The sequence below is a fragment of the Erinaceus europaeus genome, chromosome 6 (assembly GCF_950295315.1).
Source record: "Erinaceus europaeus chromosome 6, mEriEur2.1, whole genome shotgun sequence".
NCBI lineage: Eukaryota > Metazoa > Chordata > Mammalia > Eulipotyphla > Erinaceidae > Erinaceus > Erinaceus europaeus.
In genome coordinates, this window is record NC_080167.1 from 25,443,804 (window position 1) to 25,467,410 (window position 23,607).

The 23,607-nt window shown below is 38.9% G+C and overlaps 1 protein-coding gene across 3 annotated transcripts in view; it reads right to left on the reverse strand.

Moving 5' to 3' along the window:
• The window catches only part of RYR2 (ryanodine receptor 2), an 820,963-nt gene that overhangs the window by 362,654 nt on the left and 434,702 nt on the right, over positions 1-23,607 (reverse strand). For all 3 annotated transcript variants that reach the window (XM_060191940.1, XM_060191939.1, XM_060191938.1), the window contains 3 exons: positions 9,890-10,054; positions 3,530-3,651; positions 1,180-1,363 (listed from right to left, as the gene is read on the reverse strand). In XM_060191940.1, coding sequence (XP_060047923.1) covers positions 1,180-1,363; positions 3,530-3,651; positions 9,890-10,054 — 471 coding nt within the window. The remainder of the gene's footprint in view (positions 1-1,179; positions 1,364-3,529; positions 3,652-9,889; positions 10,055-23,607) is intronic.

A 23,607-nucleotide genomic window follows, 5' to 3' on the forward strand; every position in this document is an offset into this window, starting at 1 on the left:
CTTTAGAAAAAATACTCGCAAAAGGATAATGAAGGTTTGTTCTGTTTAAGCAGAGCTCTGTGTCTCTTGGTGGCGCTGCCTTGGGAAAGTTCTTAGCAGGTCCTGAGCATTCACTAAGGACTTCCTGAAAAACTTGAAAATCTTCATGTTTTCCAAAAAACTAGACTCACTCAGAAATCTTAAGTTCTGTCCTGATATAATCAATGTGAGTCATCTGTGTGAGGACTGATAGACAATACAATGAAGTTGTCTTTTTGTTGCAATTAAAACTTCAATGAGACTGATTTCTGGATTTCTTCTTCTTCTGATTTAGCGTTTGCATAATCTGTCGCAGCACAATTTCTAATAGCCTAAATTTCTAAAACCTGGAAGCAACCTAGAAATCTAAAACCAGATGAGTGGCTAAGAAAGTTATGGAATATATACACAATGGAATACTACACAGCTATTAAGAATGTTGAATTCACCTTCCTCGCCTCATCTTGGATGAAGCTTGAAGGAAGCACAGTAAGTGAGATTAAGTCAGAAAGAGAAGGATGAATATGGGATGATCTCATTCATGGACAGAAGTTGAGAAATAAGAACAGAAATGGAAAATAAAGCAGAGAACTGAGAAATTTTACACGTGTGTCAACAGCTATATTTATTATAAATCATTAATCCCTCTAATAAATAAATCCATAAAATAACTATAATGAAAGTTTCACTTTTAAATTTTTTAATATTTATTTATTTATTCCCTTTTGTTGCCCTTGTTGTTTTATTGTTATAGTTACTGTTGTTGTTACTGATGTCGTTGTTGTTGGATAGGACAGAGAGAAATGGAGAGAGGAGGGGAAGACAGAGAGGAAGAGAGAAAGAGAAACCTGCAGACCTGCTTCACTGCCTGTGAAGCGATTCCTCTGCAGGTGGGGAGCCAGGGGCTCAAACCAGGATCCTTACGCTGGTCCTTGCGCTTTGCGTCACCTGCGCTTAACCCGCTGCACTACCGCCCGACTCCTCAAAGTTTCACTCTTTAAAAACAATGTTCACTTACTAGAATAATGAGGGTCAAACCCCCTTCGGCCTGTTTTTCTTATGTTTCTTGGTACAAAGATGCTATGTAGAGAATGTTGCTTACCGAAAAGTTGCTGGCACGAGACAGCAACCATAAAGAAAGGAGTGCTGGGAGAAACTCACCTCTTCCTGGAAGAGATTCTGCCGGTTCTTTAGAGCTCGCAATCTATTCTGCTTGTCTTCATGCTCTAAATGCTCATCTGGCGGGTGGAAGTAGCCAATCAAGTCCTGAAGACTCAGGCTGACAGATTCTATTGGTAAGTCTACTGTTGAAGTCTTCACTTTTCTGCTAAGCACATCAAGGCCCCTGATATAAAAAGAACACAATGATCTGTATCAGTGAGCCAAACACTGATTAGCAGTTAGACTATAGGTGAAAGTTTTACTCTCCCTAGGACCACTTTAATCGGGATGCATGGGATGCATAAGAATCTCAATGAACTTCAAATGGCAATAATGAATATATCCAAAGAAAACATTTCATATGATCAAGTGTATGCAATGCAACATTTAAAACACCTCTATCCAGGGAAAGTCATCTAGAGAAAACCCTGAAGGGCCTAGAGGACCATTATCTACAACATAATGGTAGAAAGACTCAAAAACTAACCAATTGGGGTCAGGCGGTAGTGCAGCGGTTAAGCACAGGTGGTGCAAAGCACAAGGACTGGCGTAAGGATCCCGGTTCAAGCCCCTGGCTCTCCACCCACAGGGGAGTCACTTTACAAGCCGTAAAGCAGGTCTGTGGGTATTTTTCTCTCCCCCTCTCTATCTCCCCCTCTTCTCTCCATTTCTCTCTGTCCTATCCAGCAACGATGACATCAATAACAACAATAATAACTACAACAATAAAACAAGGGTAACAAAAAGGGAAAATGAATAAATAAATATTAAAAAATAAAAAATGAACCGATTTTCATTTAGTCAGTGACCACTGGTAGCACAACAGTCCAAGGCAACAGAAGTCAGACATTCAAAGCCTGGCACCACCATAAGCCAGAGTTGAGCAGTGCTCTGGTTAAAACATATATATATATATAATGTTTGTGTCTGTGTGTGTGCATGTGCATACGTGCGGTGTGTTATGTATTTTTGTATGCAGTATGTATTTTTTAAACATACTACAAAGAACTCATACAGGCAGAAGTGCACTGCGCCCAGCTAATTTTTTCCCTTCCTTCATTTTTTCTTCTTCCTTTTTTTTCTTTTCTCTTTTCTTTCAATTGTAGATATATAGAGGTGGAGAGATCAGGAAAACTAAGGACAGATACCACAACACTAATCTACCATTTGTGAAACTTTCCTTAATAGTTTTTATGATGTTCCCATATGGTATAAAAGGGATTTAACACAATGATATATTACACAATATCCAGGCTTGATAAATGTTATATCTACCAGTCATAAAAGCACACATTCCTTTCTCTAACTTAATTACTACTATTATTATTATTATTGCTGCTGGTGCTACTACTACTGCTACTGATACTGCTGCTACTGCTGCTTCTACTGCTGCTACTGCTGCTACTACTGCTACTACTGCTACTACTACTGCTACTACTGCTACTACTACTGCTACTACTGCTACTGCTACTACTACTGCTGCTGCTGCTGCTACTGCTGCTACTGCTACTACTACTGCTACTACTACTGCTACTACTGCTACTACTACTGCTACTACTGCTACTACTACTGCTACTACTGCTACTGCTACTACTACTGCTGCTGCTACTGCTGCTACTGCTACTACTACTGCTACTACTACTGCTACTACTACTGCTACTACTGCTACTGCTACTGCTACTACTACTGCTGCTGCTGCTGCTGCTGCTGCTATTGCTACTACTACTGCTGCTGCTGCTGCTGCTAATGCTACTACTACTGCTGCTGCTGCTGCTGCTGCTGCTGCTGCTGCTGCTAATGCTAATGCTGCTGCTGCTACTACTACTACTACTACTGCTGGTGCTGCTGCTGCTGCTGCTGCTACTGCTACTACTACTATTACTACTGCCACCAGAGTTATGGCTGGGGCTCAATACGAATCCACCACTCCCAGTGGCCATTTTTGCCTTTTTATTTCCTTCTTTCTACTTTTATTTGACAGAACAGAGAAACTGAGGGAGGGAGGTAGATATGAGGAGAGAAAGATAGACACCTGCAGAACTGCTTCACCACTGCATTTCCACTGCACTGCATTCCCCCTGCAGGTGGGGAGCCGGGGCTCGAACCTAGGTCCCAGAACATAGTTTTATGTTTGCATAACCAGGTGTGCCACTTCCTGGCCCCTTAAGTTTCATTGAAAAGCTATAAAAATCACCTAGCTGGTACTTTCCAGTGTGTGACCTGCTAACCTGGCAAACTGTATGAGCTTATACAATACCATCAGAATGTATTTTGTAATTTTCTGTAAGTTCAATCAGAAAACTGAAGTAAAATGTCTAAAGAACACAACAACAACAACAAAAAATTCTACCTTATAAATCTATTGAAAAGGAAGACCGTACTCCGTATGACTCGTGCTGTCCGTGATTCTTCATGCTGAGATCTAGATAAATTTAAGCCATCGTCCATGTGACCTTCATGATGCATAATGGCCTGTACGAAAGCAGAAATAATGCTGTCAAACCCAGCACATCTTCTCCAAAGGGGACTGAGGTATGCACTCAAAAAGGCAAGTCATAATAATGACTAAGCATAGAGGATAGTAAAGCTGTGGAATCCAGGTAAAATGATATGCCCAAATCCCTTCACACATTATTCAGTCAGTATTTGTATTCAGTAATTGTTCTGATGGAGATAGTCATCATTTTAAATAATAATAATCAGTGGATATATTCAGTTGATCAAAGTAAACATCAGCATGTCTTCATATGCCTATGATCAGTAACTCAAAGTAAACTCTAGACAAGGTCTGTGGTCGGTAACTCATAAAGCAAACTCTAAACAAAGAAGCAAAGAAAGGCATTAGCGTTCCACCTGTATGTAATTCTGAACATCAACTGTGACATCAGTAATTATTCACTGATGTGTTCTCATCTTGAATTCACTTCAGAAGAGTTCACTATAACTTTTGAGGTAGGGTGGAGGAGGGACCTGGGGAAGAGGAGGGACATGACCAAGGAAGCTAATTAAAAGAAGCATTCAGTTATCAGGTCATAAGTCAAGCAGGAATGGCAGACTATTATATACATATTTAGACTATTTCAATTGTCGTGGGGGGCTGGGTGGTGGTGCACCTGGCTGAGCGCACATTACAATGCGCAAGGACCTGGTTCAAGCCCCCAGACCTCACCTGCAGGGGGAAAGCTTTGCAAGTGGCAAAGCAATGTTGCAGGTGTTTCTCTGTTTCTCTGCCTCTCTCCCTCTCTATAACGCCCTTGCCTTTTGAATTCTGGCTATCTCTAGCAAATAATACAACAAAATGAACTATTTCAATTGTCCACAGCATGCAGGAGGAACGACTCCTATGAAATTCAAGTATACTTCACAGTGAGAGAACATGTTGAAGTGGTGAAGTAGAATAAAGGAAAAAAACACCACGCTGAGATGAAAAGGGGATCTGAGTGAGATCATGAAAACCTACAAGAAAACTAAAACCTTAAAGGTTCTTGGAAGGACTTAAATAACAGAAGAAAAGGAAGCAAAGAGTGATTTGAAGGACACACTTGAGAAGCAAAATATAGACACACAGCAAGAAGTAGAAGAATATGGACAAGAAAGGTGGTAGACAGAAGAATTTACCCTATCGCTGAAAATCTAATTGGACAGTGTTCCTCTCAGTTTCAAAAAGATCCACGTGTGCTACTTAGAAATCCTTGGTGACAGATGCATTTCACAATGCAGATTTTGTACAAGTTAGCGGAATAAACTATAACATCCCACAGTGGATTGTATATCATTCTGTAATTGATTGATAATTCTTCCACAAAACAGGAATAGTCATACTAAGTGTGATGTTCAAAAGTTATGAGTAGTGATTAAGACTTTTTAAAACTACTTTTTAAACTTTAATTTTTTAAAAAACTATGTTTTCATATGTTTCATATGAAGCGATAGAAAGCTTCAAATAGGGAGTCGGGCTGTAGTGCAGCGGGTTAAGCGCAGGTGGCGCAAAGCACAAGGACTGGCATAAGGATCCCGGTTCGAACCCCGGCTCCCCACCTGCAGGGGAGTCTCTTCAAAGGCGGTGAAGCAGGTCTGCAGGTGTCTATCTTTCCCTCCCCCTCTCTGTCTTCCCCTCCCCTCTCCGTTTCTCTCTGTCCTATCCAACAACCACGACAACAACAATAATAACTACAACAATAAAACAACAAGGGCAACAAAAGGGAATAAATAAATAAAATAAAATATAAAAAAAGAAAGCTCCAAATATCTAGTTTATGTATCATCAAAATGCTTTACTTTTTCTGTTTCCCTCCCTTCTTCCTTTCCTTTCCTTTCCTTTCCTTTCCTTTCCTTTCCTTTCCTTTCCTTTCTTTCCCTCCCCTTCCCTTTTCTTCCCTTTCCTTCTTACCAATCTTTCTTTAAGGGACTCCTCCCTCAATCTCTCTCTCTCTCTCTCTCTCTTTCTCTCTCCTTTTGCATCATCAATTCTTCACTGCGCCAGTCCAATTTTTCTGGTACACACACACACACACACACACACACACACACACACACACACACACGGGGGTGGAGGGGAGAGAAGGAGAGAGAGAGAGATAAAGAAACATCAAGCACTGAAGCTTCTCTCAGTGCCACGTAAGTATCACCACGTGGTGTGCCATGTGTTTAAGCCTGGAGTTAAATGCTTCACAAAGCAGGTAACCTCCCAAGTAATCTATCTTGTTAACTCCCAACATATGTTTCTTGAAAAATAACCTTACTTGAAGACACTAGATAACTCCAATGTATATTAAATTAGGAGATATACTTGATCCTGGTATACAATGACCACTTAGTTGTTTCCCCATAAAGACTTAACATGGGACAGGTGGTGGTGCACCTGGTTGAGTGCACATGTTACAGCATGCAAGGACCCCTGTTGAACCCCCTAATTCCCACCTGCAAGGCAAAAGCTTTGCAAATGGCAAAGCAGTACTGCAAGTATCTGTCTGTCTCTCTCCTCTTATCTCCTCCCTTTCCCTCTTGATTTCTGGATATCTCTATCCAATAAATAAATAAAGATAATAAAATATTTTAAATATTAAGACAATATATGTGGTTTCAGAAGTAGTAATAAGCTTCCAGACTACATTTATTTATTTATTTATTTATTTATTTTTGGTATCTAGGGCTTCACTACTCTGAATTGACTTTTATTCAGATGGAAAGAAAGAGACAGAGGGAGAGATACCATAACACCAAAGCATCCCCCAGTACCCTGGTACACTGGGGTTTGAACCTGGGTCTGGAGAACATTATCACGAGCAAAGACCAGAGCTCAAGTCCATAGGTCCCCCTCTTCAGAGGACAGCTTCAGGGTCAGTGGAGCAGTGTTGCAAGTGTATCCTTTTCTCTTGTGCCTTCTCTCTCTGTGTGTGTGTCTCTCTCTCCTTATTTCTCTCTGTCTTTATATGAAAAGGAAAAAACAATGGCCATCAAGACTAATGGAGTTGTGAAAGCGCGGGAACTCCAGTAGTAACCCTGGTGGCAAAATGCAAATCCGAAACAAAACAAAAGCACACACACTAGTAGATAGTACACTGATTGGGGCCAGGTGGTGGTGCACCTGGTTATGGGCAGAAAGTATGAAGCTCAAGGACCAGTGCAAGCATCCCGGTGGTTGGAGCCCCCGGCTCCCCACCTGCAGGGGTGTCACTTCAAAAGAATCTATCTTTCTCTCTCCCTCTCTGTCTCTCCCTACTCTGTCAATTTCTCTCTCTCGTGTCAAATGAAATGGGAAAACAGCCTCCAGGTGCTGTAGATTCATAGTACTGCCACCAAACCCCAGTGATAACCCTGGAGGTCAATATATATATAATGATCAACTGCAGGAACAAGACTGAAACTAGAAGAAGTGACACAAACAAGATGCTCTAAGATAAGCCTCTGTGCTTTAATTTTCCAAGACCAAAATTCTTGGACATCACTACAACACTTACTCAGCAGAGAGCAGACTGTAACTCTGAGAAGTATGATAAACAAATAGATCACTACATAAGGATTAGCTATACTCAACTGGAGTCAAGAATAAAGATTGTGGGGGTCGGGCAATAGCACGGCAGGCTAAGCACACATGGTGTAAAGCGCAAGGACCAGTGTTAAGGATCCCAGTTCGAGCCCCTGGCTCCCCACCTGCAGGGGAGTCGCTTCACAAGTGGTGAAGCAGGTCTGCAGGTGTCTTTCTTTCTCTCCCCCTCTCTGTCTTTCCCTCCTCTCTCCATTTCTCTCTGTCCTACCCAATAACAAAGACATCAGTAACAACAATAATAATAACCACAACGATAAAATAACAAGGGCAACAAAAGGGGGAAAAAATAGACTCCAAGAGCAGTGGATTTGTAGTGCAGGCACTGAGCCCCAGCAATAACCAAGGAGGCAAACTAAATTAATAAATCAAAATAAAATGTGTTTACTTTACTACATATTATAAAAATCCAGGTGGAGAGACAAACATGATTTAACCAACTAACAAGGATTTTGCTAAATAGCCATAGTTTCCAATGTTTGGAAATAATCCTGCTTCAAACATTAGAATATATATATATATATATATATATATATATATATATATATATATATTTGCCTGTAAAAAAACTGAAATATGAGCTATCCGGTACCATGACAGTCAGAATAGGCATTAGGAGAGAGAGGCGTGTAGAATAAGTTAGCACATGGCGTGTATATAAACTATAATAACATAACGTGAACATGAGTATTATGAAAACACAAAAAAGGTAGAGTGGATATGCTGATATAGGCAGGAAGAATTCCTAAGGTCATCTTTTGTTTATTTTTAAAATTTATTTATTCCCTTTTGTTGCCCTTGCTGTTTTATTGTTGTAGTTATTGTTGTTTTCGGGTAGGACAGAGAGAAATGGAGAGAGAAGGGGAAGACAGAGAGGGAGAGAGAAAGATAGACACCTACAGACCTGCTTCACCGCTTGTGAAGTGATTCCCCTGCAGGTGGGGCTCGAACCAGGATCCTTATGCAGGTCCTTGCGCTTCATACTCCCTAAGGTCATCTTTTAACTGAACCTCTGGAGCACAGATAAGAATTAAGTGAAGAAAATGTTTTGAAAGAAAGGCTTTGATGCATGTGTTGTGGGCTGCAAGTGTTGCTTTGCAAAACTGAAGATGATGCTTAGAGATTAGCCAAAGGCAAGAAAGAGAGGAAATGGGGAGTGGGGGGGCCAGGTCAAGAAAGGCATCACAACCCAATCAAAGTGCAATCACTGTCTCCTACATAAGAGCATCAGTTGAAAGGACTTAGAGGGGAAGATGCAATTGCACTTCTGCATTTTAGAAACAGACTTTGATGACTTTATTGGGGACCTAAGATAGAGCATATGTTCACATGTGTCCATAAACCAAGGAAAAATATATACCCGAAAGCAGAAGTACACAAGAGTCTGCAGTGAGTACCCCCCAACACTTCATCTGCACTATTCCAGCCTTTAGGTCCATGATTGTTCAACAGTTTGTTTGGCTTTGTATGTTAACTCTCTTTTCAGTCACCAGGTTCCAGATGCCAGCATGATGCCGACCAGACTTCCCTGGACAGACGACCCCACCAAAGTGTCCTGGAGCCCCGCTTCCCCAGAGCCCCACCCTACGAGGGAAAGAGAGAGGCAGACTGGGAGTATGGATCAACCAGTCAACACCCATATTCAGTGGGGAAACAATTACAAAAGCCATACAAAGCCAAACAAATTGTTGAACAACCATGGACCTAAAGGCTGGAATAGTGAAGATGAGGTGTTGGGGGGTACTCACTTCAGACTCTTGTGTACTTCTGCTTTCAGGTATATATTTTTCCTTGGTTTATGGACACGTGTGAACATTACCTTCCACCTTCTGCAACCCACAATGACCCTGGGTCTATATTCCCAGAGGGATAGAGAATGGGGAAAGCTCTCAGGGGAGGGGATGGGATATGGAGATAAGTGGTGGGAATTGTGTGGAGTTGTACCCCTCCTATCCTACAGTTTTGTTAATGTCTCCTTTCTTAAATAAAAAAAAAAAGAAATTTTAAAAAAGAAATAAAAAAGACAGACTTTGAGCAGCAGCAAGGAGGACAAAGTAAATCAGGTGGACTAAACTAGAAGGAAGAAGAGAATATATTTATTTAATTAATATTTAATTGGGGTATCTTAATATCCAATATTGATTCACCTTAGGGAAATGTTCATTATGATGGCCTTTTTTTTTTTAAAGAAACATCCTTTTATTTTCTGTTTAAGATTTTATTTATTTACTTATTCATGAGAAAGACAGGAGGGAAGAAAGAAAGAACCAGACATCACTGTGGTACATGTGCTGCCAGGGACTGAATTGAGGACTTCATGCTTGAGGGTTCAGTGCTTTATCCACTCCACAACCATGGTAGGCTTTTGACCTTTAGCATGTAAACAATAAAATATGTAAGCAATAAAACTTAGCAGGTTGCCGGAGCAAGCTACTTTTTTGGTCTTAAGCTTGCATTTTTCAGTCATAAAAATGACTTCTAAAAATAGTGGTTTTTTTTCCCCCATCTGCAAGAGGAAAGCTTTACAAATGGTGAAGCAGTGATGCAGGTGTCTCTCTCTCTCCCCCTTCCCTCTGAATTTCTGTCTCTAGCTAATAAATAAAGATTTAAAAATGTTTAAGAAAGAGAAAAAATTAAAATAGTTTTTTTAAAATGTAATCTTACCTTCCGTTGTATGGATCCCATTCTTACAGATTTCACATCTACAGACTGGTAAGTAAGCCAGAGGCCTGTATTTACATGTTGTATATAACACACTGAGTCTCCATATTTTATTTCAGATGTTCCCATACCATCCACTTCTTTTCGTATCCCTACATCCAACTTTTCCTAAGGAAAGAAAAAAAAAAAAAAACAGGAGAGGAAATGTTTCAACAATACTAGTTCCCATTGAAATAGTTTTATCTTATAAATATAAACCTTCAACAGAATCCAATTCTGTTTTGTATAAGCCCTGAAATATCAATAATAGTGGTTGAATATTCTGCTCTACCAGCTCAACCTTTCTCGTGATCAGAGTAGAAAACTACAAAACTGAATCACATGCTCGTGATTTACTCACAAAGGTAGTAAATTATTTTGGTTAGAGCACAAAATTTTATATTGCTTTATGACAATCTAAACCCCAGATCTTAAAGATTTTTAGTTCAGGTCTCATATTTTTTTCCAAGACTATTATGTTTAATGGTATTACGTCAAAGTATATGTTTAGAGAATAAAATATCCAGTTTTGAGTCTGATCTCTGCCGCTTGTTATCTGTGCCTTTAAATAAGGCGAATTAAAGTTTTTATGCCTTTGTTTTTTCATGTGTAAACAAACAAAATAAAGGGGGCCCAGTGGTGGCACACCTGGTTAAGCTTCATGAGTGGTACAGCAAGCACTGCAAGGATCTCCTGTCTCATTCCCTCGCTATCATCCCCTCCCCTTTCAAAATTATCTCTATCCTATAAAAAAGGAGGGGGGCAGTTCAAACAAAAAAAGAAAAAAAAAGTCTTCTGGGAATAGTGGATTGACCTGCAGACACCAAGCACCAGTGATAATCCTGGCAATAAAAATATATAAACAAACAAGTAAATAAATAATAAAAGTTTAAAAACAAAGGGGGAAGCCACTCCTGTGATTTCAGAAAAAAATAAAAGAGATAATCAAAATTCAGTACAGTTTATGGGGTAAACACTTTAATGAATTCTCATGATTTTGAGAATGAAAATGGTACTGATGGTGATGGTATTAATGAGAATGTAGCTGATAATGATGAAGATTTTCAAATTAATGGTATTATAGAGCAGTTTCCACTATGCAATTTGCAACTAGGATTACTCATAAAGAGTTACTCCTTGAAACTGGGCGGAGGCACACCCAGCCAAGCACACATATTACGAAGTGAAAGGACCCAGGTTCAAGCCTCCATTCCCCACCTACAGGGGGGATGTTTCATGAGTAGTGAAGCAGGTCTGCAGGTGTCTGCTTTTCGCTCCCTTTATCTCCCCATCCTCTCTCTGTCCTAATTAAAAAAAAAAAAACTAAAGGAAAAAACAGCTGCCAAGAAGGTGGATTCATAGTGCCAGAAGCGAGCCCCAGTGATAACCCAGGTGACAATAAAAAGAAAAGAAGAAGAAAGAAAATTACTCTTCTAAGTTCCCTGTAGTAAGAAGATGCAATCATTTCTCCGACATTAACTAAATGTTTCCATCATCTCCCTATTTCTTTAAATGCTTCCTGCTGTAACTAATTCTCTTTCAGTTTTCTACCTCATGCTTCATTCTATTCTTCAGGAACTCACTAAAGCTTGAGTTCTCCAGAGTCCATAAAACAATGAAAATAAGACAACATTAAGATATCACCTGACTCCTGTAAGAATGGCATACATCAAAAAGGACAGCAGCAACAAATGCTGGAGAGGCTGTGGGGACAGAGGAACCCTTTTGCATTGCTGGTGGGAATGTAAATTGGTCCAGCCTCTGTGGAGAGCAGTCTGGAAAACTCTCACAAGGCTAGACATGGACCTTCCATATGATCCAGTAATTCCTATCCTGGGGCTATACCCCAAGGACTCCATAACACCCAACCAAAAAGAGGTGTGTACTCCTATGTTCATAGCAGCACAGTTCATAATAGCTAAAAACCTGGAAGCAACCCAGGTGCCCAACAACAGATGAGTGGCTGAGAAAGCTGTGGTATATATACACAATGGAATACTATGCAGCTATCAAGAACAATGAACCCACCTTCTCTGACCCATCTTGGACAGAGCTAGAAGGAATTGTTAAGTGAGCTAAGTCAGAAAGATAAAGATGAATATGGGATGATCCCACTCATCAACAGAAGTTGAGAAAGAAGATCTGAAAGGGAAACTAAAAGCAAGACCTGACTAAATTGAAAGTTGGGCACCAAAGTAAAAACCCTGTGGTGAGCGGGTAGACATGCAGCTTCCTGGGCCAGTGGGCAGTGGAGGGTGGGGGTGGGTGGGTAGGATGGGACACAGTCTTTTGGTGGTGGGAATGGTGTTTATGTACACTCCTAGTAAAGTGTAGTCATATAAATCACTAGTTGATTAATATGAGAGGGGGAAAATTAATTGTATGTCTTGAAGTTTTTAAAACACAGACTGAGTCTTTTTAATATTTAGGCTGTGTATCTGATATGCGGACTCTCTCAAAAGCCTAGACCAAGTAGATCAGAAGCAACCAATGGCACAGCTATATACAAGATACTGGGTACTGTACAGCAAACCCTAACAAAAGGAATTTTCAAAATTAACCCAATTACCAAATAATGTGATGATAACAAAAACTATCCATTGTCTTTTTGAACCCTAAGACAGCAGGAACCTCACATCTCCACTATAGAGCCTCTATTTCCCCCAGTCCTGGAACCTTTGGATAGGGCCTACTTTCCCCTATGCCTCTCCCAATCCATATCAAATAATATTGCATCTGCCAATCCCAACCTAATCAATGCAGCGATGGCCACCTCAACATGTTTCAGCTCAGACTGTGTCCAGAGACTTCAGGTGTGGAAGGACAACCCTTCAGTTTCATTACTCGGGTGAGACCTTTCCTTTCATAGTATTCTCTAATTCCATCCCAGGTGGTTCACTTTCTAACAAAGTCCCAAAACCTAGATATAGACCAGGTTCTGTGAGAGAGAGCATATGTTCACACGTATCCATAAACTATTGCAAAATATATACCTGAAAGCAGAAGTACACTAGAGTTTGCAGTGAGTACCCCCCCCCAACACTTCCTCTCCACTATTCCAACCTTTAGGTCCATGATTGCTCAACAATTTGTTTGGTTTTGTATGTTAACTCTCTTTTCAACTACCAGGTTCCAGATGCCATCAGGATGCCGGCCAGGCTTCCCTGGACTGAAGACCCCACCAATGTGTCCTGGAGCTCTGCTTCCCCAGAGACCCACCCTACTAGGGAAAGAGAGAGGCAGACTGGGAGTATGGACTGACCAGTCAACGTCCATGTTCAGTGGGGAAGCAATTACAGAAGCCAGACCTTCCACCTTCTGCAACCCACAATGACCCTGGGTCCATGCTCCCAGAGGGATAGAGAATGGGAAAGCTATCAGGGGAGGGGGTGGGATATGGAGATTGGGTGGTGGGAATTGTGTGGAGTTGTACCCCTCCTACCCTATGGTTTTGTTAATCTATCCTTTCTTAAATAAAAAAAATATATTAAAAAACAACAACAACAATGAAAAAAAATCAATTGTTACTTCACTGGCAGTATATCCTTTTGTGGTTTCTTAGACTTCCTTATTCTTGGTCTTAATTTCCTGGTTAAATTTACACTTAGTTTCTTCTATCTTCACTTGTTTGGCTGTTACTTAAAATTAGTAAAAGTTACATAAATGCATGTGAACATTAGAATAAAGTTTTTTTCCTTTTTTTGCTTTTGTTTTTAACAACACAGTTTATATGTGTTAAAGATAAGGAAAAATTCAGGCAAAATAAAATTTGGAGAGGAGGGAAGGGGAGGGAAGGGGAAGGGAATGGGAGGGAAGGGGAAGGGCCAGGAGGAGTGGTGGCTTCATCATATAGGCACTGAGTCCCAGCAATAACCCAAGAGGCAATAAAAAAATCAAAACATTTCATATAATAATGAACTAAAACATTAACTGAAATATAAACTTATGTCACATTATATTATAGTAGAATTACAAAGGTGCTAGTCAATGAAATTGAAAGATCAGTAGAAATGTTTCAATCTCAAAATCAGATTGTCAGTAAAGTACTTTTATGGAAGTACTTTTTGATTACATAAAAATTAACCTTAAATTATTATATCAATAGTCCTGATTCTTATACTTCTTATAACTCAGTAAACTAAGCACCAAAAAAAAAAAACCCAAATAAAAATAAAACAAACAAACAACAAAAAAACCCAATCAGCCCCACTAGAAAATGTGGCTAGGGCATGAACAGAAATTTTATAGAGGAAGAGATTCAACAGATCTATGAAAAAGTGCTCGAAGTCACTGATCATCAGAGAAATGCAAATAAAGACAACAGTGAGATATCACTTTACACCTGTGAGAATGCCACACATCAGAAAGGACCAACATGACAAATGTTGGATGTGTAGAAAAAGGGACAATATTGCCCTGCTACTAAGAGTGCAAAATGGTCTGATCATTGTGGAAAGCAATTTGGAGACATATTGGGATATTAGGAATGGACCTACCTTACAACCCAGCAGTTCATCTCCTGGGGATTTACCCCAAGGAAACAGAAACACCCATCAGAAGAGGTCTATATATACCTGTGTTCATAGCAGCACAGTTTGTAATCGCCAAAACTCAGAAACAACCCAGATGTTCAACATCAGATGAGTGGCTAAAAAAATAGTGGTATATATGCATGATAGAATACGAATCAGCTATTAAAGCTGACAAAGTTGTCTCTTTTGCATCCTCTTGGATGAAATTTCAGGACATCATGTTGAGTGAGATAAGCTGAACAGAGAAGGATGAATATCAAATGATCTCATATATCAGTGGGACTGAATGAAGTAGGGAAGGAGAGGATAATATGAAACACGTGCTGGACATGGTGTATTGCACCAAAGCAAAAGAGACTGGGGGGGGGGGAGGGAGGGAGAGAGAGAGAAAGAGGAGAGAGAGAGGAAGAAATCTTTGGGGGCCTGGTACATAATGAAATTGTATGCATGTCAATGACTGCACTGTAAAGCATTAACCCCCTCAATAAAAAAAAGTTAAAAAAAATAATAAAAGTTTGTTCTTTCTATTTTTTTCCAGTTGTTCTATTATACTTATGATCTCACTGGTAGTCATATTTGAGATTGGTATTTCACTGTTTCAATAACATGGGACACAGTAGAGAAAAACTGGAAGAAAGCACCAAGGGCAATATTTTAGAGGCACTTTAACTCCAAAAATAATTTCTTCTTGGGTGGATGAGTATAATAGGCATTTGATTGGCAAGACCTACCTTATGATTAAAACTGACATTTCAGTATACTTGAAAGTGATGCTTAAAACTTCCAGGAGTACAAAAAGTGAAAAATAGTTGTAAGAAAAACCACACAAATCAATTTTTTTTGTTTTATATAGTGCTTTTTGAAGCAAGAATTATCAATTATTTTGCAATATATATGTATACATATTGTAAAATATCAGATCATCACATACCTTAAACTTATACAGTGTTATCTGTCCATTCTCTCCCCCCTCTCTGTCTCTCTTTCTCTCTCTGTCTCTCTATGCCTCCAGGGTGAGTGCTGGCCTCATGCCTGCAATATAAATCCACCATTCTTGGCAGATAATTTTTCTATTTTTTATGTTGATAGGGCAGAGAGAGAAATTGAGAGAAGAGGAGGTAGATAGAGAGGAAGAAAGATAGGCACCTGTAGATCTGCTTCGCCACTTGTGAAGTGGCCCCCCTGCAGGTGAGGAGTGGGGACTCAAACCCTGATCCTTTAGCGGATCCTTGCACTTAGTACTACATATGCTTAACCCAAGTGCATCATCGTCTGGTCCCCTCTGTCCATTATATCTAAACAAACCTGGATTTGACAATAAAAGAGCCAGGACAAGCTGTAGTATAATAAACTTTTTTAAATTTTATTGTGCTTTGGGTTTTTTTGTTTGTGACATTTGGGTGTGAACATGTTTGTTTTGATGCTAGGGTACTAAAATCAGGGCTGCATACATTGAAGGCATGTATTCTACTACTGAGCTACATCCCTTCCCTAACTTAAGCTGGATGCGCAAAGTGCAAGGACCAGCGTAAGGATCCCAGTTCGAGCCCCCAACTCCCCACCTGCAGGGAAGTCACTTCACAGGTGGTGAAGCAGGTCTGCAGGTGTCAAAAAAAAATTTTAAATCAAGGGAATTTTTTTTTCCTGGCAAGGAAGAGGCACCAGGAGCCCATCTTGCCTCTAGCAGTGGCTAGTGCCCATGGTGCAAAACCAGCACCCATGGCTCCCAGGTGGGCCCTCATGCTGATCTATCTCAGGGTAAAAGGGAAATATTTATAATAGCCAGTATAACCAAATCTCATCTTTTGTATTCTTACTTATAGGTTCCTGATTACTAAAAAAAAAAAAAAAAGTTCTGCTTTGTATTTTAATACCTTCCACCAAGTTACAAATACTATCATGACATCAACTTGACTTCCCTGGGCAGACGACCTCACTAATGTGTCCTGGAACTGCACCTGACTAGAGCCCTTCTCCACTAGGGGAAAATAGAAATAGGCTGGGAGTATGGATCAATCTGCCAATGCGATGTCCAGCAAGAGGAGAAGCAATTACAGAAGCCAGGCCTTCCACCTTCTGCACCTCATAATGATCCTGGGTCCATGAGTCTACAGGGATAGAGAATAGGAAAGCTTCCAGTGGAGGGGATGGGATATGAAACTCTGGAGGTGGGAATTATTTGAATTGTGCCCCTCTTCTCCTATGGTCTGGTTGATCATTATTAAATCAATAAATACTAATAATAACCAGTACTACCAAAATTGTTTTTAGCCAGAGTTTTACTGGGATTGCGTGCCTACACAACTCACAGCTCCACTGTCCATGGTGGATATTTTTCTTTACAAAGAGGGTGAGAGACACGCAGAGGATACTTTAGCACCACTCTATTGTTCATGAAGCCTCTTACTTTTACACTCTTATGTGGGTAGCTGGTATCTTGAATTTGAGTCTCAGCATAGTTAGACACACATGTTACTGGGTGAACCACCCTCCAACCTCCAGTACTAGCACAGAATTTTTTTTTTTCCTCCTCCAGGGTTATTGCTGGGCTCGGTGCCTGCACCATGAATCCACCGCTCCTGGAGGCCATTTTTTCCCCCTTTTGTTGCCCCTGTTGTAGCTTCGTTGTGGTTATTATTATTGCCCTTGTTGATGCAATTAGTTGTTGGATAGGACAGAGAGAAATGGAGAGAGGAGGGGAAGACAGAGAAGGGGAGAGAAAGATAGACACCTGCAGACCTGCTTCACTGCCTGTGAAGCGACGCCCCTGCAGGTGGGGAGCCGGAGGCTCGAACCGGATCCTTACGCCGGTCCCTGCGCTTTGTGCCACATGCGCTTAACCCACTGTGCCACCGCCCGACCCCCTCTAGCACAGAATTTTTAAAGTTATCCTCTTTCACAATTTAAGTAAGAATGATTTGTAAAATTTAAAGAATATACTTCCAAAGATGTCTCATACAATTATAGGTAAGAAATTGCTAATGTAAAAGTTCATGAGATGATTTTTCACTTTCAAAGTCATATTCCTACAAAAAGATGAAAAGAATAGTATTTCCAAGCAATGTAGAAAAGTTTAATTTTTCATCAGTAATGAAAACTTCACTTGTAATACAATAATTATATAAATAAGTGGCTATTAATTGTACACTGAGTATATATTGAATGGAAGCAAAATAACATAAAGAAAAGTTTTTTTGCTATTTAGAAATGAAGTACGCATTGTTTCCACTGAATATAGCTACATATTTATTTGTCTGGTTTGGGCTTGATGGCAACCTGGTAGAATGCATAAGTTACTGTGTATGAGGACCCAGGTTCAAACCCCCCAGCCCTCCACTTGCAGGGGAGAATCTTCAGGTCTGGTGATGCAGATTTCAGGCTCTTTCTCTCTCTCTCTCCCTTCTGCCCCCTTTCTGTTTCTAACAAAATAAAGGACAGAATAGGGGGAAAAACAAATAATAAAAATAATGTTATGGAAAGTATTTTCAACTTATCATTGACACTAAGGGGGGGAAGTATCAAATATACCTTTCAAGAAAACCAATATACATTTCAAAGAAATGGTCATTGACGTAACTAAATATGGTAATTAGCAAAAGGATGAGTGAAACTACATTGACCTATAGTATTTATTTTAACAAATTGAGACTATAAAAATAATAGTTTATTTTTAATAATTTCATCTTTAATTAAGAAGTCCAGTTTTATTCTATTTTGGTTGATTTTAATTTCTCTGCATATTTATTAAGTAATTGAATAAAGCAATTTTCACAATGAATGGATTTTTATTTCATTAGGTTAACTTTAAAAACTTTGCATTTTGATTATTATAATCATCACTATTAATAAAAATTTAACTTTCATAGCACATCTGTATTTATGAGTGTATTTACAGATGTCTATCTGTGATCAATTAATTTATTTCCTGGGAAAACAGTTGGAATTTTGCACTCATTTTCAATAATATTAATCTATTAAATTATAATATTGTAATTCTAGCATTTTTCCTAATACCGAGTTGTTAGATTTTTGAAATTCTTTTGTTACAAAACATCTTCTTTACTATGTCTTTCTTTTCTTCTTTTTTTTGTTTGTTTGACTGTTTTTAGATAGAGAGAGAGGCAAAGAGAGTGAAAGCTATCTCAGCACTTAAGCTTCCTTCAATGTCATGGGGGCTGGTCTTGAACTCAGGTCACACACGCAGCAAATCAGCACACTATCCAACTGAACTATTTAGCCAACCCTTAAACATCTTCTCTTTTATAAAACATTTTCTAACAATCAAAATTTATTTTAAAAATTATAAAAGAACAACACACTAATGTATTCTTACCTAAGAGACAATAACAATAATACAAATACATACATATAGGGTTTTACTTTCCATTATAGTTCTACTCATTTCATTGATTTAATGGTTATTTCCAAAATCATGAATATCAACCATCTAAAAATTGAAACACTAAAAATACAGTAGAGAAAGTTCTATAAATTCTTAAGAGACTACATTAATGAGAAATTTCAGTTTAATTTGGCAATTACTACTATTATTACAGAAAGCAAATTTGTATTTTTTTTTACTTTTGACTAATAAATGAGGAATCTAAGTGATATTCAGAGCAAGGGCTTATTATAAGCTACAAATTATAATTAGAGAGAACTCAAAATATGACATAGAGGAGTTTCTAAGAGTTTGTTGGACAACATAGAAAACACACACACACACACACACACACACACACACACACACACACACACACACACACACACACACACACATCTTTCTTCTTCCAAAAGAAGAATGTGTCAAAAGAATCACATTTCCCTATATAACTTAAATCAGTGAAAGGGCTTTTCCTATCTTTAGGTGAATATAAGTATGCTGAGTTTTATACCAGAACTTATAGATAAGTTCAGAAGCCTATTTTTTTTTAGGATAGTATTTCTTCTAGTCCTATACTAGTCAGATTAGTAGTAGCTTATTTGAAATATCTGTGAGCAAAATTTACACATGAGATACACATGTATTTATGATAAACAAAATAGCTTAAGTCTGAAATATATCCTAAACTACTAAAAGCCACATAATAAAGTGTCATGATATTTTATTCACATTCATTTGACTGTAAAAGCCATGTATTTTCAGTGAAATGGAAAGGAACAATCTCTTCGAAGTGAAGAAATTCATTTTTTTCATAATGCTTTTTTTTTTTTTTTTGCCTCCAGTGTTATCACTGGGGCTTGGTGCCTGCCCTGGAAATCCACTGCTCCTAGCATCTGTCTTTTTTCCATTGTTGTTGTTGTTGTTGTTGGATAGGACAGAGAGAAATGGAGAGAGGAGGGGAGACAGAGAGTGGGAGAGAAAGATAGACACCTGCAGACCGGTTTCACTACCTGTGAAGCGACCCCCCCTGCAGGTGGGGAGCCAGGGACTCAAACAGGGATCCTCACACTGGTCCTTGCGCTTCACGCAATGTGCGCTTAACCCACTGCAACCACCACCCAGCCCCAATTTTTTTTTCTTTAAAGATCACTCTACAGCTTGGGCTTAAGGTGACAGTAGGGGCTGAACCAGGGATTTAGGAGCCTCAGGCATGACAGACATTTACGTAATCATTATGCTATTTCCTCAGTCCAAAACTTGAAATTCATTTTTAAAACAGCCCTTGGAGATCATTCACTAGTATACTTTAACATAATGCTTTTTAAATTATGTTAGTTTCACAGTAGAGGAGATTAATTTAAGATCCATAGCATATAAAGTAAGTAGATTTTTAGCTATGAAAATTGACAAAGACCTTCAAGAGTTATATTAGAGATTTTAAAGAAGTTGGGCAGCAATAAAAACTTGCAAACCTTGTTGGTTACAAAGAAAACTGTCACAGTGGGCAAGTGGTGGCAGACCAGGTTGAGTGGCACACCTGGTTAAGCACTCACATTATAGTGTACAAGGACCAGGAGTCAAGCCTCTGCACCCAGCTACAGGGGTGAAGCTTCACGAGTGGTAAAGTAGTGCTGCAGGTGTCTCAAATTCTTTCTCCCTCTCTATTTCCCATTTTCTTCTCAATTTCTTTCTGTCCTATCACATATAAGAAAAATAAAGCATTGGAAAAATCTTAACGCATACACAGACACACACACACACACACACACACACCGAAATACCTGACACATATTTCTGAGGAGTGTGATGCAACTATTTTTACATTTTCAGTACCTTCTAAGAGGAGGTTATCATATTAAGGTTTTCTACAGAGAATCCCCCGAGGGTTTCCAGAATTAAAATATCTTTAAGTACTTCTGATCCCATAAAAAAATTCAATTTCTAAAGAGGAAGCAGCTAATAATATAGGGACAAACTTGGCAAACAAATATGTTTAACTTACTAGCAAAACTGAAAGTTAACTGAATGTTCAAACATCAGGATGTGACTGAATAAATTATGATAAACTCACAGAATGCTGAATTGTCCAAAAACATATTGTATAAGGAATATCTTCTTTTATGGAACAAAATTAGCAATGATATAGTAAATAGTTAGCCCTATTTACTATCAAAATATGTATAGATTTGCTAGATAATGAAACACACACAATACAGTTACTTATGAGGACCATATTGTATGATCATTTTTCTCCTTACTGTGCCTTTGTATTTCTTTTAAAATTTTTCCATAATGACTGTGCATGAAATCTATAATTTAAAAAGTAAGTTTAGAAGAAATAACAGTATCTCTACTTCACAGAAAAACTTTATTATCTAATCTGCCTTGAATTTTTAGGGGAAAAATATACTTTAAAAATAAAACATTTTTATTGTATTTCTCCTCCACCTTCACTCCCTCAACCATATTATCATGTGCAATTATCATTGTGAGTTAAATGAGAGGAGCACATGACAGCAAGTTATTAGCAGTCAACATATAACATTAGTTCCATAAATATGACTACCAATCAAAAGACTAGTTTTAGAAAAACTGTACAGTATACTAAACGTATTATTGAGATCCTTGGTCTCACTGCCTTCAGTTACCACCATGCAATTACCAAAAAACCTAGAAACAGAATCCCAAAGTAGAGACCAAAGAAGGACCCAACAAGTAAAAAGTCTTTAAGTGGAAGCCTTATTCTAACTACCAAGTACTTGGAGAAGAATTTTCAAAAGCTATCGCTTTGGGCAATAATTTTTATTAAGAGATTTTTGAACAGACTAACAGCTTTTGAGTGTTTCGCCATTGCTAGTAATTTATCCTAAAGAAATATACCAAGATCTGTACATAATGTATGTCTAAGAATATCAGTACAATGATTGCTTCTTCTTTAAGTGATGTTGTTGTTATAAGATGTTGCCACTGTAATAGGCAAAATAATTCAGGGTTTATTTCTCATTTATTTTGATTTTTAGAGGAAGGCTGAAAGAGTGAAAGAGACCAAGACAATGAAGCTTCCTGCAATGTGGTAAGGCCTGGTTTGAAGCTTATCTGCACATATGACAAAGCAGCACACTATTGAAGTGAGCTATAATGTTAACCAAGGTTTATTTTTAAGTTAAAAAGATATTTTCACAAATTGGTTGTATGGATCTACCTGCCAAAATCCATGTCCAGCAGAGTATCAGTTACATAAGCCAGACCTTCCACCTTCTGCACTCCAAAAAGAATCTGGTCCATACTCCCAGAGGAATAAGAAATAGAAAAGTTTATCATGGAGGGGATGAGACACAGAACTCTGGTGGTGGAATTGTGCCCTGTTATCTCAAACTCTTGTTAATGATTATTAAGTCACTAATAAAAATTTCAAAAAATATTTTCTATTCACTGCTATTACTTTTTGATCTTTGCAAAGGATTCAAAGTTAGGTTAGTATAGGGTCTTCCAGATTTATCACATAATTCCCATGTAATGGAAATATATATATTTTTTGCCTCCAGGGTTATTGCTGGGGCTCAGTGCCTGCACCATGAATCCATTGCTCCTGGAGGCCTCCCCGCCTTTTGTTGCCCTTATTGTAGCCTTGTTGTGCTTATTATCGTTGTTGGTGATGTCGTTTGTTGTTGGATAGGACAGAGAGAAATTGAGAGAGGAGGGGAAGGCAGAGAGGGGTAGAGTGAAGATAGACACCTGCAGACCTACTTCATCGCCTGTGAAGGGACTCCCCCCACAGTTAGGGAGCCGGGGGCTCCAATCGGGATCCTTAACCGGTCCTTGCGCTTTGAGCCACGTGCGCTTAACCCGCTGCGCTACTGCCTGACCCCTGTAATGAAAATATTTTATCACAAAGTTTCAAAGTGTTATTTTATTTCATACGACATAAGTACTCAGAATTGAGATAAGAAATCGGAGCACCACTCCATTATACGTGGCACCAGGGATCAAGCTTGAAGTCTTAGGCATGTAAACTGAATAGTCTTTTAGCTGATCTATTTCCTCAGCTACAACAATGTGCTCTTTAAAAAAGGGGGGGGGGGTAGTGCAGTGGGTTAAGTGCATGTGGCGCAAAGTGCAAGGACTAGTGTAAGGATCCTCGTTCGAGCCCCCAGGATCCTCGCCTGCAGTGGGGTCCCTTTACAAGCGGTGAAGCAGGTCTGCAGGTGTCTGTCTTTCTCTCCCCCTCTCTATCTTCTCCTCTCTCCAATTCTATCTGTCCTATCCGACAACAACAACAGCAATAGTAAAAACAAGGGCAATAAAATGGGGGAAAAAATGACCTCCAGGAGCAGTGTATCCATAGTTCAGGTACTAAGTTCCTGGAAGCAAAAAACAAACAAACAAAAGCACTCACAATACTATTACAGACACATTTCCAGTCAATATATTCTGATGGCTAATACCATTTGGATATCAAGCTTACTTGTTCAACTTTTAAGTGTTTTGCCATAGGCTACTATAATAAAAATAACTTGCATGGGTTTGACTATATTTCCTTGAGACAACAACCTTGCTTTTAAATATTTTAGACAGCTCGATCACTGGCTATATGTAGACAAGGAAGAGTTGAAATATGTTAATACTCTTTTCTTGTTTACATTTCCGTGCTAATAACTTTGCTTTGGTGTTGGCAGAGGCATACATACATTTATCTCCTAGAAAATTAGTATAATATAAGATGTAAAACAAAATAGATGGTGTCAGTATCCAGTACTTTTCAGCAG